At 40.6% G+C, this 19,426-nt stretch overlaps 1 protein-coding gene across 2 annotated transcripts in view; it reads right to left on the minus strand.

The window, feature by feature from the left end:
- The window catches only part of RPAP1 (RNA polymerase II associated protein 1), a 164,214-nt gene that overhangs the window by 16,231 nt on the left and 128,557 nt on the right, over positions 1–19,426 (minus strand). For both annotated transcript variants that reach the window (XM_069857896.1, XM_069857895.1), the window contains exons 4-14: positions 18,811–18,903; positions 17,319–17,496; positions 15,134–15,310; positions 12,025–12,231; positions 8,394–8,509; positions 7,895–7,993; positions 7,375–7,476; positions 6,457–6,624; positions 3,991–4,176; positions 2,184–2,318; positions 1,825–2,004 (exon numbers count right to left, since the gene is read on the minus strand). In XM_069857896.1, the coding sequence (XP_069713997.1) occupies positions 1,825–2,004; positions 2,184–2,318; positions 3,991–4,176; positions 6,457–6,624; positions 7,375–7,476; positions 7,895–7,993; positions 8,394–8,509; positions 12,025–12,231; positions 15,134–15,310; positions 17,319–17,496; positions 18,811–18,903 (1,641 nt within the window). The remainder of the gene's footprint in view (positions 1–1,824; positions 2,005–2,183; positions 2,319–3,990; positions 4,177–6,456; positions 6,625–7,374; positions 7,477–7,894; positions 7,994–8,393; positions 8,510–12,024; positions 12,232–15,133; positions 15,311–17,318; positions 17,497–18,810; positions 18,904–19,426) is intronic.

A 19,426-nucleotide genomic window follows, 5' to 3' on the forward strand; every position in this document is an offset into this window, starting at 1 on the left:
GTGTGTAGGAGGCATTCCGAGGTTATTTTAGTATTGAATTAAGCATGACGTGACTCATTTGCAGTTCTGTAGAAATTAATGCTTATCCTCCCCAACAACTGGGTATTTTTGCTTAACCATGAAATACATCTTCTCTTTCCTTCTCCTACACATACAAAAGATTGTGTCTCTTCTGTCTAAACAAATGAGATGATAATGTCTTTTTCACAACACATGGATATATTATAGATAATTAAAATTCAAATGCTTCAGAGACATCTCATAGGGAAATCAATGTACACTAGGAAGAAAGCAAAATGGTTGATGAATCAAACTGCAAATTCTGACACTCCTCCTACAGAACAGAAGGCAAAGTCAAAGTAACTTCCACAGGAAAAAGATGGAGAACTTTTGTTGTTAGCTAAAATAAATTCCTACATTGATGATTTTTATTTAGCTTTTTACTATCTTCCGTTCCCACGTTTAAGTGTCTGTAACAAGACACATGAGAGAGCAAGAGAAAGAAAGACTGAGTGGCAATAACCTTGTAATAACCAGTTTTTGCATGCCTTGAAATACCTGGAGTATACAAACCCTGAAATAGTAGTAGGATTCAGAGATTTTCTGTTATGTTCATAGCACCAGTTACAGCCTTTAAATATCCCACTATCCATTATCAGCATATTATTCTATGTATTTTATAGCACAGAGTGGTGGTGTTCTGCCGATGTTAGCAATTTCCTAGATGGCAATATATCAGATGCTATTAACAATACTAAACCAAAAACCCTAAGAGGTGCTCACTGCACTGTAATGGGTGCTGCTCTTGGCAGATGTTATGCACTTACAGTATGAGTGTCATGACCTATACAAGTAAACACAATTATCTCTGAAGCGGAAAACCTGTCCAGAAGTAGATAAGAGGGGTTGGAAATACTGATAAAAGACCTCACAGTTATTAAGACAAATAAATGGCAGGGAAGTTCAAACAGGGCTGTAAAACACAAGGATAGTGATAAAATCTCTGGTTTACATAGTCTTAAACTGCCTATCACTGGAACACAGGAGAGTACAGAACATCATACACCAACGTGCGCTCTAAACATCTGCTGCTGGTCAGTGCGCTGAGCTGTGCTATGTAATTTTGCTTACCTGCACTACATAAAATAAAAAAAGCAGATAAAAGCTTGAAATGGCTGGTACACAGCAGAAAGCATTATTATTATGGTGCTGTCAATTCCTCCAAAACACGCACCTCCACCTTTTTTTACAATGATTATTTCAGCTTCAGCTCAGAGTCACTTCCAATTAGTCATGGAGTCATAGAATGGTTTGAGTTGGAAGGGACTTTAAAGATCATCTAATTCCTACCCCCTACCATGGGCAAGGACACCTCCCACTAGATCAGGCTGCCCAAGGCCCCATCCAACCTGGCCTTGAACACTTCCAGGGATGAGGCATCCACAACTTCCCTGGGCAACCTGCTCCAGTGCCTCACCACTCTCATTGTGAAGAATTTCCTCCTTATGTCTAGTCCAAATCTTCTCTCCAATTTAGAGCCATTCCCCCTTGTACTACCACTACATGCCTGTGTAAAAAGTCCCTCCCCAGCTTTCTTGCATGCTCCCTCCAGATACCAGAAGGTTGCTCTAAGGTCTCCTCAGATCCTTCTCTGCTCCAGGCTGAACAACCCCAACTCTCTCAGCCTGTCCTTGTATGGGAGGTGCTCCAGCCCTCTGATTATCTTTGTATCCCTCCTCTGGACCTGTCCTCAGTCTTTACTTAAAAAGTAAGGAACAGAGAACAGCCTTTGTAATCTGAAAAGCTCTTCTCAGAATCACTCACCAGTCTAGCTGCTGCATTTCGGCCTCCAGATGCCAACACTCTGATGAACTTCATAGCAGTGGAGCAAGCAACTCCATGGAAGCTGGTGAGTAAACACCCAGGTTCAGCCACCTGGGGATCCCACTGAGTAGGGAGAAATTCCCTGACAATGGTCTCAATCAACCGAGGACAGTCAAGCAGCTGCAGAGAAAAAGCAGGCAGCACAAATAACTAAATGTTTGCAATTATATAGAAATGCAGAAGACATGCAAAGCACACAAGTTTGTCTAATCGTCTTGCCACAACTTTACCCAAGTCTTTATTCCCCTTTTCAACTCTTCCTCTACCATTGCAGAGTTCCTGTACAATGGAAGATTTACCTGGCTGCATGCTTCAGAGGAGTGCCTTGCTATATGGGTAAGGATGTGCAGTATATCTAGGACTACTGTTGGAACAGGTCGTACCACCTCCAGGATGTACCTCAGCCGGTGCTGGATTCGTGTCTTCAAAAGTCCCTGAAAGGAGAAAAAAAAATTTCAACAATCCATTATGCTTTTAACAATCAGCCTCTGAACTATAGTTGCCAGAAGACAAAAGCAGATTCAATTACATCTTCTTCAGAGAGAAGGTTTTAAAATGACTAGTGAGGAATCAAAGAGATAAGTTTCTGCAGATTTGTCAGTAGGCTAGCAAATGGGCGAGATAAGCTCAAGAGAGCAGAAACAACTGGACTTCCATTCTGAATCAGACCACTGGTGGAGTTTGGTATCCAGAGCAGGAAAACCATCTTTATAAAGGACTACTGAAACTTAATATGGCTGAAAAGGGTTCTCATATTCCTTGAATTACTTTGGCTATACAATTCCTTCAGCTCATCCAGCACTCTGATAGCATCTGTTACTTCGGATAAAGCTGAGAGCAGCAGAGAACCAACACCAATTCTTATTTTGCAGCAGGAAAATAGAGATGATGTGACTTCTATTCTGTGGTTCACAGAGCAGAAGACCATGATGAGTGGTGCTGACAGGAAAAAAACCTTCAGTTTAGGTGACAGCCTTATATGTTCCTAGTTGTGAAGAAAAGGCAGCTCCACAACACCCAAGTTCACAGCATGGACACTTTTTAGAAGTTGCAGCCAAGCAAAGATGTAGTTCCAGGCCTGACTGAATTCAGTTGTGAGGAGTAATTGGGCTGTAATAGGCAATAGGCACATGTATAATGGAATTTCACAACTGTAACAGTGGAGAACTTGATCCTAAATATCTTCTCATTTCCAGCCACTTGGAACAGGTTAGAACCCCTGAGGCTGAAACACTCAACTTGTTTCCAGATTCACAAGCCTATCTCATCCCTTCCGTCTACAACTCTTCCATTAAGCTTTTTAAACAGTGTCACCCAGCAGAATACATCTGAAATCACAAAGCCTGTGAAGGAGACAGATGCCCAAGTACAGCAATTCATTTTCCCAGGGAAACTTTTAACCAACAGCCATTTGAACACAAGCTCAAGCACGAACAAAGTGATGTAATCACAGGTTTCAACGACTGCAGCAGGCAAGAGAGTTGCATTAGCTCTACCAGGGTTGGGTTTGAGATAACAAAGATTGATATTTTTAGATCTCCTATCACGACTGTGAGATTAGCCATAAATGAGAAATTCCTTCCAAATGCTGTAACTCTGTGTCTAAGAAATACAAATATAAAGAATGAAATTGGGGAAATCTTAAGTAGCCCCCTTATATCAAACACAAAAAGAATGTAATTGTTCAATTAACCAGTTCTGAACTATCTAGCTGTAATGCTCACGTTTAACTTTACAGAACTGCATACAGACACTTTAATAGTTGTTGGAACCTTTCCACTTTTAGCTCAAGTAAATGAACTTGAAAACCATGTCTGTATGCAGTCTTTCAGCAAGTTACGATGTCATCAGTGTGCTTTTTGCCAGTTTCCATAGAGGAAGCTAGAGTTACTTAATGATACTGAAATCGCATGTGTCAAGTCTAAGCATTTTTAGAGATCAATAAAATTACCCTCCTGGTAATACATGACAGAAAGGTAACATCCAACAGCCAGAGAAAAGCTCTAATTCTTGTTCAGACTGTTCTTAACAGCATCACAGGAGGACACATGCAGCCACTGTGCAGACCCTACTTTCCTAAAAAGATTTCAGGTCTAGAGTGCTTACCTTCACAGCATCATATCGGGCCACTTCTGGATCTGGCTTGTTTTCATCCTTTAATTTTTTATCTTGAGATTTCTCTGTTACATTTAAGTCTTCCTCCTCCTCCTCCTCTTCTTCCTCCTCACTGGTAGGGACAAAGGGAAATGTAACCATCCCTTGGTACCATGAGAAGGTCCAATCAAGGTACTTCTGATGAGAGTAAAATAACATAAAATTCTCACAAAGAATTCACAGAAGAAAAATGTTTTCAAGAATGCTTTTGATTATAGAATGCTTATTGATTCCCAGCTAACCCCAGGAAAACAGAAGCACATTAAAGAGTATTATAAACACGTACAAGTAGAAAGCAAAGATTTTTAGGGAAGTGATTTTAACCTATGATGTACACACACGTGGGAAACCATAAAAAGCAGTTACTGTGAGGTGAATTTATTACACAAGTAGTAGAAATGCAGCTAAACTGAAAAATATTTAAGAAAAAAATAAATAAATAAACCATCAAGGCTCCAGAAGTTAAACTGGAATTTGGCATTTACATGCTCTAATTCCACTGTGTGCATCTTAATCACAAATAATACAGAACGACTGCTATGCTAAAATAAAGGCTGCCTGTTGTCTCTGCTCAAGTTCATTTGACTTTTGCTTGAACACTCCTCAGCTTCAGCAAATAAAAAACCCCTCTGTTTTGTTCATAGCTAATGATAGTGTCTGATTCTTTCAGGTTCTAGGGCAATACTGCAAAGTAAGCTTTCAACTCTTCAGAGAGGTTATTGCTTCCATAGCAGACCTACTTCCCCCAAAACATCTTGATTATATAAAAGACAGTCAAATTGAATACTTGCACTACTTCGTTAGCTGCTGTATATTTCCATTTCCTGAACTGGCAATCAAAGGCAACTACCGTATTAGTCAGAAAAGTGGCAGACTTGAACTAAACTTTGAGCCATTTTGAAAAATTTCAAATGGAAGTGCCAAGGAAGCACAAGCTATTACCACCTATTAAAAAAGAAAAAAAAAAAAAGCAAGCAATATTAAACAATATTCAGCGAAGTTGGTGAGTTAATGACAAGGTCAGAAGAGACTGGACTTTAGGGGATGAAGTTATGAATCCATCTGGAATACAGTTTGGGTCTACAGCCTTCCTTTCATCGAGAGAAGGAAAACCACAGGAAACAAAGGGCAAGGTGCTGCCTTCCCATAGTCATTAATGAATAAACAAAACCTTCAGATAGAATGATTTTTATGCGTGTCAATCTTCTGTGCTTATAATAGGGATAAATCCTATTTGACTTGCAAATCCTGAAACAGAAGGCAGGACTTGCAGACCCATCCCTTCCTCAGTGACCTTTTGAAGCTCGGCAGCACAAGATTGTAGGAAGGACTCTCCAAATGAGAAAATAATACTGACACAGCACTCACACTGCTGTTTTTGGCACTGCGAGAGTCAGCAACCCTCACTGATGTAAGACATCACACCACAGCTTTGATCTCAAATCAGACCTCTGCAGACAGTTACAAACCAGATTAATATCAGAAATAAAAAAAAGAACATCAAGAAGCTGATTCATAGCATTAATTACCCGTGGGTGGACAGGACTTATCTAGTAGAACACCTTTAAGTTCATAGCTTAGAAAAGAAGCAAGATATGGAGAAAGGTACCGAGTCCTTCATTTCTCTTGCTTCTCCATTACAGATAGCTCAAAAAGCCTGGAAGAAGTTGCAGGGTGCTTCTTGAGATCTACTCAGTCTTCTCTACCATCAGACCCTTTGCAGTCTGACACAGGAGCAGCTCTCACAGAATGAACTTGAAACAGCCCACAGCATGCTTTGCCTTTAACAGTCTACCTCTCTCCAACCAAGAAGACATCTTAACCTTGCTGCTCAGAACTCTCTAGTATCTCTGAACACTCAAAAGAAGTTTCAACCTCCTAACGGGAAGGAAAGCACCAAGGAGAAATAACACACATGAGAAGGCAAAATTAGGTACTTATCCGTGTGAGAAAAGCACATGAGAACAGCAGAAAATGGACAACAAAAGAAAAAGAAAACAGCATCATTATGAGGCAGAATGAAAAGCAGGGGAATATTTCATATGCTCAGAAGCAGGAAAACTACAAAGCAAGAAGCCAGCAACATAAGAGGCCATATTAAAAAAAAAAAATTTACATGTACATTAGTAGTGGCCTGATCTACATTTTACAGATGTCAAAAGGAAGAGAACCTCAGCTGCCTACATTGAAATTCAATCATGAGGCAGAACTATTTCAAACAGGAGAAAACATGCCTGAATCTCCCAAATGGTGATAAGACCTTCCCTTGTCTGTCTCAAAGCACAGCAGTGGCATTCTATTGACCATTAAGCTAACCCATCCAGCAAGACTTTGTTCAATTTACCTACCATCTCTTGTCATTCTGATTCTGTACAGCTCAGCACAAAATCAATCCCAGGCACTTAATGATTGTCTCACCTCATCATCAAGTGACACCAGCAGAGCCCGAAGTGCCCCAACAGACGCTGCCATGACATTTTCCACTGCATCATCCAGTGAGAAACGCAGCAAGAAGAGAAACCCAGCATCAAGCAGCAGACGCAAAACACTGCCCTTCAAGGAGGCAGCAAACTCTCCAGCCCTGGCCTGAAACGTATGCCAAATAAAGACAGTGTTAAAGCTGTCTCATCTAACCTGGGTACAATTGAACATTCTGTCTGTTTGCCTCTTCCCATTTCTACTGTAAAGCAGCTGAACTGTGTGCACTGTTTACCTTTATTTTCTCCTCCTTTCACTCTACAGAGGCATGCAACTCCAGTTCCTTAATGTTGCAAACCTTTCTTTCTAATATCTGGACCCATGTCCTGTCCTATCATCTTTCTCAAAACCACACTGTTTCTTCTTCTCTGCCTCCACAGCTGTTGGAGGGAAGGTTAGCACTTCCCCTAAGTGTTAGGTGGAAACATGCACTGAAGTAAATAGTCACTTTGCTTTATGCTATTGGCATATCCATCTATGAGTAGGCTGATGCATTCGCACCTCCGACAAAAAACGCACATCATGAAGCTGGCTCAGACAACAGTGAAGGGTCGCTGCTAAGGACAGGTTTGCAACAAAAGTAACAACAAAAAAGTAACCTGTGTTCAAAGCAGCAACAGAACTGTGAACAACACTTGAAAGCACCTCCCTCCAGAAAAACCTGAAACTCCATTTGTTATGTCCTAACACTTAACTTTTCTAACTGCAATGAGATCCTCGGTGAAAAAGAATGCCCTGCTGGTGATTTTGCTCACCTCCATTGAATAGCAGAAATTAAACAACTACTGCCAGAGAATCTGGGCCCTGATCCACCAGCAGTTTGAATTATGGGGAGGAATTCCATGGAAAATTACTTACTTTTTCAACAATACGACCCAAGACCTGTAGAGCTAGTGTCCTCTGTTGAGTAACTTGGCTGCGAGACAAATGAAAGAGCTCTTGGAGAGAATAACCAGCCCTCTAAATGGGGAAAGAAAACAAACAAACAAAGACCCACAAAACACTCAGCTATAGGTAAAACCAGGCTCCTTAAAATAAGATTAACTGTAAAATACTGCATAATGGGAGACAAAACTGCAACGTGATGTTGTCTGCTGCTTTGTGGCAACTGCAAAAGAGATTCCAACCATCAATGCAACAGGAGAAAAATGAATGTCTCAAGAAAAGACAGAACAGATCCTTAATGGCATGACAGAGAAACAGTAATAGAGTTTTCTGGAAGTAAAGCAGTTAATGCATGCAGATCCAACTTCTTTAAATCACCTATCTGCACTTTCCTAAGGTTTTTGTCACTAAAACGCCTTGACGCAAAAGGAATCTGCCAAATCAAACACAGAAAACTGAAATGGATGTGCCCTTTCTACAGCATTACACCTACCTCTGCCTCTTCTCCATGGTGATGCAGGCCTAAATGTGTCGGTAAATCAGCATCTGCAGGAATTAATTCTCCTTTTAAACTGAATCGAGCTTGCATTCCCTACAACAGAACGGTGGAGGGAGAAAAAGATAATTTCACTTGCCTTGCACTCCATTCATCACTTAAAATACCACTGCTTACATCAACTGCTGCAAGGTGATAGTTAAACTCCCCAGGTCAGGCCTCAAATTCTCCCCTCTTTCATTTTTTTTTAGCTTTCAGATGCATTTCATCCTAGATTACAGTTGCTGGACACTCACTTCGTAGATGTCTTGAGCACAATAGACTGAATCAAACACATGCCATCCCACCCTGTGGAAGAAACTCGAGTATCTCTCAGTCTGATGAATCAATCTCAGACTGACTAACCAGAGGACTAGTTTTTGAAGCTTTCAAAACTGTTACTGCTGAGAAGCATGACCTAGGCAAACATGAAAAACATCAGTTTCTGCTTCCAAACCTTTTTGGTTTTCTTCTGTCGGGGTGAGGGCAAATCTTTCATCCATTCCAGCTTCTCAAATTCCACATTGTCCATGTGTATCCATTCCTTCTTGGGCTTCACAGGTAAATCATCCTCTTTGGGGGAGGAAAAACAGGCAGTCTTACCTTCCAAGGCAGGGATTAATAAAATACTACTCCCTCTTTGCCAACCTACTTGGCTTATAGACCACAACAAATACAGAATTAATGGAAAATAAGAAGAAAACAATTTTCAAACTGAATGTTGGCTGATACATGAACATCAAAGGTTTAAAGCTATTTTCCTCTGTCACAAGAGCTAGAAAAGGAAGTAAACAGCACTATAATGAAATTCACAGACAAGGCTAATTTGGGAGAAGTTGAACAGAAGTCAGGACATAAGTAAGGCAAAGTGATCAGAACCAGGGCAAAAAATAGTATCAGCCCTACTTTAAGAATGTAAACTAATATCATCCAAGGAGAAGGGGGTTAAAGGAGATGTGAAATGATTCAAAAGTATTAATGCACAGAGGTTCAAGCAAATTATTGGAAGCCAGCATCACTTCCGCCTAGATACACTGGAGAGAACACAAACACCAGTATTTGTTCTTTCGTGGCATTTGCAAAGCTACTCCTCATTCCTGTCCTCCCTCTAAAGGCTTGAAATTGTCCTGAGAAGATAAGATAAAAAGAGCTGAAAACATACGCAGCTTGCCTGAAAAACAGCTCAGTGGGGAAAGTGGACAGTTGAACAAGAATTTCAAAGGTGCAAGTAATAAAGCAAGAAATTACTGATTTAACTATATAAGGAGCTTTGACTAGGAGAATCTGAGAAACAAAACATTTATGCCTGTCATCACAAGTGTTGCCCTAGGAAAGAGACAGATGAGCATGTGGAGGAACATCAAGTGAAGGGACGGGACAAATATAACTGTAAAGATCAAAACACTAGGAAAGCTAACATCTTGCTACTACGATACTATCCCATATGGGCATGAGAAGAGAAGAGCTAAGAAGACTTTGCTATCTCAAACACAATCACAGATAAGGACAGGAAAAAGCAGACTGAGGGCATGAGAAGCAGCAGCATCACTGCTGCTGGAGCAGCCCAAAACTCATTTGCATTGCAGTTACTAGTCCTAGTGTTCTGGTCTCCTCTTGCAAGGAACAATGAGTCCTATTGAGATGCTCTTCTTTCATCAAATATTTTCCTGCTGATAACTGGCCTTGAATCTAACCTTTTCCTTTCCTCCAACTAACAGATAAACTTCCAGGAAGGGCACTCATCCTTCCTAGGATGAAGCTCCACCCTTATGATCAATGTGGATTCAATCAGCCAAGGCACCAAGCACAGTTATCTTCCCCAACCAGAAAGCTGTTCCACAGAATTTCAGCCAAAGGCTCAAAGCACATTTTAACTGAAGAGAAGGAAAAAGTATTTGAAACGTAAGAAAGTGAAAAATGAGAGGAAACAAAATCAGCAGAAAAATGAAAACTATAGATACTTTAATTCACCAAATTGTTCTCTTCTCCCCCACTAATCGCTACATTGATAAGGTTAATTATTCTACGAACAGGATTTTGCATATTACCAGCAGCCCTTAGTATTATGATCTTGTCCACAAGAAAAAGACAGGTACATATTCCAAGGCATCAGCAGATTGTCCTGTTACTGAGAAATTCCTTTACAGAAACACAAGCTGATAGTGTGAACTCAACATTTGTACTGAACTTTTGCAGACCTTGGTTATATTAAAGGCTACCACCCAATCGTTTCCCTTTCTGCTTTGCTTTCCCATTTGTCTTGGTACCAGAATTTACTATTGCATTGGGTAAGATTACAAGTTTCTGAAAAAAGGCCTCACTATTGTGTTTATTAGGAACAGCAGCCTTGTACCTCATTAGAGAGACAGGTTTGACTTTTGAGCAATCCTATCACTTTGGTTCATCATCCTCTCACTAGGGAAATTCAGAATTACCATTTCTGCTGAGTTATTCATAATGAGTTTACTTCCGAGTACAAACAGATGCAAAATTCCAACACTAAGTGCCAATGGCAAATCAATATTTTACATCTCCTGTTAGGCAAGATGGACTGCAGGCATAAACTCAGGTGCTGGAAAGGCTCCCTTTGATTTTAAGGACTGTGTTCCAGCTCATCCTTTCTTCGTTATTTCAAATATCCTGGAAAACTCTTCTCTTTTCCTGTGCAGTCTTTCACAGTTGTGTGGTTGTCAGCACACAATGCTCTTAACACTGAGCTGTTCCCAAGACCACTAGTACAATCTTACTTAGCCTCTACAGACTGATCAATCCACTTCTGTTTTTCCCAGGCAAGTAAAATAATGTCACTTAATCTGGTGCTACTTGTGTATCCTTCTGTTCTGGAGCTAAAAGGAGATAAAAATAGTCCTTTTGATTAAGATGGATTTGTGGAAAATAAGACTTGGGGAGAAACAGCAAAAAGCCTGTTCAGTGAAGTGTTTTCCTCAGTAACAGGCTAATCAGCTTTCCTCCTCCTGCACACGTACACAGACATACATTCTCTCATCAAGAAAATGGTAAATGATTGTTATTTCTTGCAAACACCAAGCTGAACCCGAGACATGATTCAGAGACCTCTTTATTCAGTCTGCATGTTGCACAGGACACAAAGAATGCATCAGAAAAGAGGATCAAGAAATGCAGACAGACAAAAATTGACATGAAATTGGGGAAGAAGCATGCTGAAGCAGGAAAGAAACATGCTATGAACAAAAGTATGAGGAAGATAAGAATGGGAGCCTAAAATCACATCAGAGAAAAAGAAATGGCTAAAAACAAAACTGCAGTGAGGAAAGCAACAATAAGAGCAAAAGCTTAAGGGGAAAACTCTTCTTTTATCGGTTATAAGAATATATGGGTGGCTCTAGCTGCTGGGGATAAAGCAGCTTTCTCCACATACAGGCACAAAAAGAGCATTAGAGTTCTGTTGCAAGAGGCAACAGCTCTGTACAAGTCTTCCAAAGAAGCAGAACACTACTTTACACCTTAGTACTTTGCCCCATCCACAGCACAAAGAAAAGAACTATATCCTGTGAAAGTCACTGTGTGGGCTCTGAGACACAAGCCACAGAGTGGGGCCATCAGGAGCAGTGATGAAGACCCGCGCTATATGAGCAGTTCCGTGAAGTGAGACTGACCGTCACCTCCCAGCTCCCCTGTGAGCAAATCACTAACTCTTACCTACCCACAACTCTCCTGTATGTTCCAGTTAAAAGAAATTATTCAAGCTGCAGCTCAATCTCACTACCACGCTCTTCTGTTCCCGTGTTCACACAACTGAACAGAAAAACAATGATACCTACTGTTTTGAATGTATTTTCCCTTCAGACCTTAGAATAAATTTCAAAACCAAAGTGAATAGCTCATCTCCATTATGCAGTGTATCACCCTTCTGATCTATGCAGCCCAGCTAGAAATAACAGATATGTTCTTTCCTGGTCTCAAAACGTATTTTTTAAACATAGTGATAAAATTCTGAGTTGTATAACTAAGAAAATGCCAAATGAACAAAAGCTGGATTGATGTAAACAGCATACAGGCCTTACATTTACGTTCAGCGCACTAACAGCACGCACTTTGTTTCTTACCTGTAATTTCTACCTTCATATTTTCTTCTTTCCTTACAGATTCTTCCAGACCCAACTCCTGCATGGAAAGAGATGATCCTACATGACACTGAGCCACAGGCAGAGATTCCACAGACTCCTCCGGTCTGCTCTGTTCCATTTTTAGTTCCTTTTTCAGGCCTTCACCACCACCACATCGTGACTTTAAGAAAGCAACTAAACCAGAATCTGCAAGTATTAACAAAAAGACAGCAAAGTGATGGAAAGTCTCAAAATATGTAATATGCCTATAGCTCCTGATATTTCTGGTTTAGCCTTTTAATTCCCGTTCCACATGCCCTCTTCTTCTATACCAACTGTCACTTCTTTTCAGACTGAGGCACTTAACTGCTCTAGGACCTCTTCAGCACTGAAAAATGTCTTTCAAGGTAAAGCAACAATAAAATTCTAGTTATTCTCCTAACTTACAAATAAAAAGATAATTGTTTCTCTCCCCTCCACTGCCACTGAACAGACACATCCAAACAAGACTATTCATTGCAGAGAGAATTCTGGTTTGTGATTTATGGGAGGAATACAGGTCTGACAGTTTGCCTACTCTGCTGGTGGACTGCTCAGCAACAGCAGCCTGAATGCTATGACAATACATCGAAAAGACACCACAAACAGAATTACCTGCTCTTTATTGAATTGTGCTAGATCTGCAGTGGTGATCTAGATATTAGGTTAAGTGAAGGTGACCTTGTTTGTTCTGAACTGACTCCCCATTCCAAGAGTCAATTATAGTCTGACAACATCTAGAAAAGAGATGCGGCCATTCTCTTCATGCTTTGGAGGAAAAGAGGAACATTTGGGAGGTACGGGTGCTTTGAAGAACAGATAATATTTGTATGGCCCTAAAACAGTAAAATGAGAGCTCAGCATTTTACATTCCGATCTGCTACAGATAGCCTACATAATTTTTTATGAAGCACACTATATCTGAATATTCTCCATCTAGAAGACTGCATTGGGATGCATATGCCAGAGGTGAAGACTAACAGCCTGTGCACTGTGCCTCTAGAAGGTACAGAGATACTCCAATCAGCTGCATCAGAGGTGTATAAACTAACAGAATATAACAACTACATTGGTTATTTATTCTTTGGAGCACAAAGGACAAGAAATTCAAAAATGCTCTCTACACAAAAGAAGTCATCCCAAAAAGGAAACAATCCCCATGTCTCTGAAACAGCTGTAAAAGATGCAGGGATCTATCTCATACTGCACACGCTCTTCACGACGCAGTTTAAACTTAACTTCCCTTAGCAAGGGAGAGCATTCAGTCCAGAGCGATATTTTTTCCTGAACGCAAGCAGAGCTCTCACTTTTCCACACTTCACTGTACGCAGCAAGGAAAAGATTGTATCATTATTTCATCATTTCACACAAGCAATGACAAATAAGCCAATGATTATGTCAATCTGTGCACACTATGTCAGAAAGTAAGCCTACTCCTGCCCTGAGTCTTCATAAGCAAAACCAGAACAGTACCAAAAATAAGACCTCAAAGATGCTGCCCAGCATGAAATTGCCTACCCATCCTCATACTCCACACTATGGAGCCTCATCTGCTTCATGACTAAGAGGTCAGTTCAGAGTCTGGGCAGCATTAAATACGCACAAATTATTCACACTCCTGAAGATGGAGAAAAAGTCTCTTTCATTCACACCTCTGTACCTGTCTAGTTCCCAAGTTCACCTTTAAGCCAACAATTCAGTTTAGTAGTTGCTTCACTGTGCATAATTCCCTAACTATAGATATTCTGGGAATGCCAGATTTACTCCCAGTTTCTTTAAGGCCTCAAAGACTGAAAGAGCTACAATTTTAACCCATGGCGCATATAAATAAACACATCATTTTGCAAATAATTTATTGTTAAAAATACTTAAAATACATCCTATCCTTTTTAAATTCCCTAAGCATTCACTTCACTAATATCCCAAAGGATGGAATGGAGGGGACAAGGAGCAAAGATCACAAATCAGTCACAAAAAAGAAGTATGTTAACAAGATATTTTTCATACACTTGCCATTTTTATAAGCAGTAAAGTTAAAAAAGGAAGAGAATTTTTTTTTTCCACCTTAGGTGGTATGGAGAGCTCAGCCATCTGAATGAAGGACGTGCCTAAAGATCACCTGCAATTATTTTGTACAGTTCTGTTGCTACCTTTTTGGTTATATCCATGCTGCCTGCAACGAATTCAAGACCATTAATATGATCTTCAAGCTAAAACCATGAGGTTTATGCACCCAAACGCCACTCACATGTAAATTTGATGCTACAGAATCTGAAATCATGAGAATTTCAAAAACCCTAACAGCTACTACATCTGTACGTCTGCTCTTTTTGAGCATACAAAATCATTGAAACCAACATCAATAAGTTCTACAGTGCCTTAGATCACAAAGTCTCATCAAATATACCACACTTGTCACCAGCTGTCAGTGACAAGCATTCCCAGAACACCACAGTGGACAGGGCTCCAAAGCAGAGACTAGGCCCCTGCACCCAACAGCCAGTTAATTAAAACACTTTTTCAATAAGTTTGAGGCTAGTAGATTTTTCTGCACTACCAAGTACAGACTAGAAGCAAAGTCTCCCACATGCCCACACATTTTCCTTACATGGATACTGACAGTTCTGGCCCAAACCATAGATATTTTGGAGGTGAAGACCAAGAGCTCCCTCTTATTTCAGCACTGCTATGGTCATCCTAAGAATAGATGCTCTTTCTTATCTGCTTCAGAGAATTACAATTTAGGACTCCAATATATGTATACGTAACCAAGTATTTGACATGCAAAGTAACAGAGTGCATAGGTCATCTTATCCCAAAGCAAAGAGAAGACAAGGTAAACTTAAGCTAAGCCACTTCTTCAGAAGGAATAAGCACTTTTCAATTCTTTCCCACTTAATTCTTACTCATAAGCCACTGACAAGACATGGAAGCTAGATTATCCACATATGCAACGAGCAGGAATCTCAAGCTCCCATCTTTGCTCTGTGGATTTGGTAAAACTTCAGGGCACCTACATATTCAGTAAACTTCTACACTTCTAGGAGAATTCACCCTTGGAAGCACATACCCAGCTGAGACAGAAGCCTTTCCTGCTCCTGCAGGATCTCTTCCTCAGACATGGACCGCAGCTTCTCTAAGTTCTCTTCGTGAATAGCTTGAGCTTCCTGCTCACTGTTTTGGCTTCCAAGACCCTCTCCCGTTATGAGACAGGGCCGCCGAGAGGTGAAAAAATCACCAGCTTCACCTACAAGATCCAGCAGAGAAAGCAGTTAAGTGATTTAAGTGTCTGAGATGCATTCATAATGCTGTAATTTTGACATTATCAGCATTACATAATCAAGTTAAAACAGGAGCAAAGTTTAGTTTAGCTTCAAACAAAAATAAAATATTTGTCTTTCATTCCACATCACAACAAAACATCATTTTCACCTTTTTTCTCTAGGAGTTCGGGGAGGGATGGACGAAAAGGAATTTTGTTTCTTTAATGGAAAGCAACATTAAGAAAAGGTAAACTGCAGCATAATTCATAATTGACGAATCAGAGCCTTCTTCCACGTTAGTGAATACTAGTTTCTTTCTCTGCCCAAGAACATCTGGAGTCACATTTGTATGTCAACTAAACCTAGTAAATATCTGTAGAGTGAGACAGAGAAATTAAATTTTGGGGTAAACCAGTTTCCAGAGTGACACAGGATGCATTCTCAATACAGGCATGTTTGCTTCTAATAACATCTTGTATTCACCTTTAAGGGTTAAACACATTAGAAGTTCTAGCAGTGTGGGATTTTCCCTACCCTGAACAAAATTGAATCTGTTTTATCACATGATCTAAATACCTTTTTAAAGGCTCAATTCACTTAACACTAGCAGCAGGATAACATGCTTCTTTGGTAAGTGAAAACCTCCAGCTGTCCTGTAGTCCACTAGATAAGGGCCTGTCTTAGTGGCTTTATTCCTTATGCTTTGTTCATGTGCTCCATATAGTGACTTTGAACATCCTTATGACACTAAACCAGTCAACCCTGAAAGTATCAAACCCCTGTTCAAACAGCAGTAATGACACTCATCAAAACATCCATAAGTTTTATGTCATTAATGCTGTCTTGCACATTGACCAGAAGGTAATGAGAAGGCAAAGTGACCTGCTAAAAGATTCAGTAAGCTTCCCACCATCAGCAACTGAGTTAAGAGTTACCAGGCACACACACTTTGTTACTATGAGAAATGAAGCTCCTCCTCTTCTTGCTTCCAGTTATCCTGCAACAACAATCTAGCTGAGAAGGCCAGGTCATTATCTGATCCTTGTGTTGTGCTACTACATTCTAGAAGTGTTGTACTTCAAGAGAATCACAGCTATAGGGCTGCTGTATTTGCCTTTGAGATTTCTCAGACAGAAGTACACGTGTACAAGTGTAACAGGATCTACAGTAAGCACAGTATATTGACCTGGACAGTGGATTTGTGCATGCGGAGCACAGCACATCTAGGAGTTCTTACCAACTCTCTGACACATGTCAGGGCAGATGGAAACCTTAGCCAAATGGCTACTACCCTCAAATAACATCTGGCCTCTATTTCAATGTGAAAAAGAGGGTGCCAGGGAATAAACCAGACACATGGTGGCCCTAAGGAAATATGACTGCCTAAGACAAAAGGAAAAAAAAAGCCTGGAGTTGCTGATACCAGTTGAATTGGTTTCATCTTTCCTTGTAGTATTGCAATCGGACAAGTCACAGCTAGAGGCAGCACTGATTGATCAGCACTACCTCACAGCATTCCTTACAGAGAAAAGCCAGTCTCATGGCAGTGGATCTGGTGACAGAAGACTGAGCTTTCAACTTCTGGGCAGGAATGAGAACCACATCACAGTGGTCTCAAACACCTTCAACAGACACAAGAACGACCCTCTTCCTAAAATTGTAGGAATCAACTATGAAACAAGAAAAACTTTACATATAACAGGCAGAGGAAAAGGAGGACAAGACCTTGAGAAATAAACCTCTTTGGCCCTGTGTGAAGCAAAAAGGAAATGAGTGAGAAAGCTAACCCAATTTTTAGAATGTTAAATTGGGTTTCAGATAGTTTCAAATCCTTGTCACGCCGCAGACATTCCAAGAGACCTTGAGACTCCTAAACTGAGGACAATAGTGCTACTCTAGTTTAAAAAAAAAGGTGAAAAGGTGCACTGATGTTATGGATAATAAGGCTATCTAAATATGGTATGCTGGATAAGCAGAACCTTCTCCACTTACCATCCCTAATACTGGGGATAGGCACCTCTCCTGCTGATCCCTCAGGATCCAGGGCATTCGGAAGAGTTGATCTTATTTGCGTGCACTCACTAGAGGGAGCTGGTGATGCCTTTTCAGCAGCTCTTCTAGCTGCCATCTTTTGTGCAAAGATGCTTTTTTTTCCAGCTCCCACCTTCACCTGCGAACAGGAAACCCATGTGTCACCACTTTCTTCTCCAGGCTTCCCTGCACGCCTGCCACTAACAAATGTATCAATGTGATCCTAAAGATCCTCAGATCAGACTTTGGGACACAACACAGAGTAGCTGCTGGAAGCTATCTGTGCATGCGCTGTTCCTTTTTTAACACAGGTAAACATTAGGACAGAGACAAAAGCATGAATGTTTTTGCTACTCAGAGAAGGAAGATTAATTAGATGTGAATTAGAACTAGGCAAGTACATGTAAAAAATATCAACAGACACAACAGTTCCAGCTTTCCTGTTGTTTGGAAACCCTGCATAGCTGAATACTTTGCATTTCTGAGGATAAATGGGGCTGTACTGTACTGCACTCAGCACATGCTTGGAACAGACTTCTTATAACATGATTAGGTAGCAGCAGGGTGATGAGATTTACACAGTAAGAAGTAGACAAGTGGTACTAAAAAAATCCTGACTAAATCACTGTGCTGCTTGCCTAGGTGATGGAAGAGCAGGGCTCTGAACAGCCTTGCACAGGGTGCACAAGAAATCCAAAGCAGACTAAGCAAAATGACTTTTGCATGTCTTCAGTCCAGAGAAGCTTAAAAGGCAGCCTGAACATTTGGTAGCTGCTTTGTGCAGTCCTGTATCAAGTAAACAGAACTGTTACCTTATTTTGAAGAACAGCTTTTTTGAAAGGACAGAGTAATATTTCTTAAATTATCTTTTCAAAGCAACCACATCTATCAATCACATAGCAATTCCCAGCATCTGACTCACACTCAGCTAGCAGATCTTGCTACTACAGCAACAACTCATGATAACAGCCATGGCTTGCAGTTTCACAGCCCCAGGAAAAAAAAAATGTTTACATCAAAATCCAAGAAGCTGTGAAAGACAATTTGTGCAACCGTACTCCAGGAGGAATCACATGCAACTTTAGTAAGTACAGACTTAATCAAACCTAGTGGACTAAGTAAGAGATTGTTCCTCAGATTAAAACAAGCACAACAAGATAAATTCTACTACAAGAGTGCAGATTTGATCCACCTCACTTAAGAAGGCAACTGCCTTTTTCCTAAATCAAAATGATTACAATGTTATTTAACTGCAGGGTATGGACTGCCTACTTGATGGCAGCTTGGCAGAACTCTCTCCTACACTAAGGTGGTAATGCCAGAGACCTGTTGAGCTGGCTCCTAACCTCCAGCATGCCAAGTCATTTATTTTGAACCCTACCACCCACCAAGTGTTAGGCTTCGTTGTGGGGCAGTTTTAACAGTTAAAGAAGGCAGCTGTTCCCAATCTTACCTCACTTTTTATCTCAGAGCGATGAAATGTTCTCGGAAATGCATCTCCCACAGCCACTGGCATGGTCACTGCTACTGCACTTGTGTCTCGTTCCTGCAGAAAAAAAAAATCAAAAAAAAAAAATTACACCCTGTAGAAACTCTTGCAACAGCCAGACATGTTTATAACATTTACGTAAGAGTGGATTCAGAATCTCTCAGCTCTAGCAGCTCACAAGCTTCCTGCTACACCACTGTGATGCTCAGAATACCTTGTGCTCATTTAGAGCCAAAACAACACTGTGTTCTAAAAGGTTGGGCAACCAAACCCCACACTCCACTTTAAGAATCAGACAAAGAAAAACCTGGGCCAATGCAGAGCAATGAGAACATCTCCATTTGGAAGCCCAGGAACTCACCCAAATCCATATTAGAGCACATGCCTGCATACAAGCAGAGTGACACGTAGGAAGTCCAGACTGGAAAACAGAGTCAAACCCATATATAACTGACAGCTACACTATACCCAAAGACGTGGTTTTTTTCTATATAAGGTACTCCAGGACACTGGTCTACAGTGCTACAACTGCTCCATTACACCAGAGAAATAAAAAGCAGCAACTTCCCCAACCACTGCT

Source organism: Phaenicophaeus curvirostris, chromosome 5, assembly GCF_032191515.1.
Source record: "Phaenicophaeus curvirostris isolate KB17595 chromosome 5, BPBGC_Pcur_1.0, whole genome shotgun sequence".
NCBI classification, from domain to species: domain Eukaryota; kingdom Metazoa; phylum Chordata; class Aves; order Cuculiformes; family Cuculidae; genus Phaenicophaeus; species Phaenicophaeus curvirostris.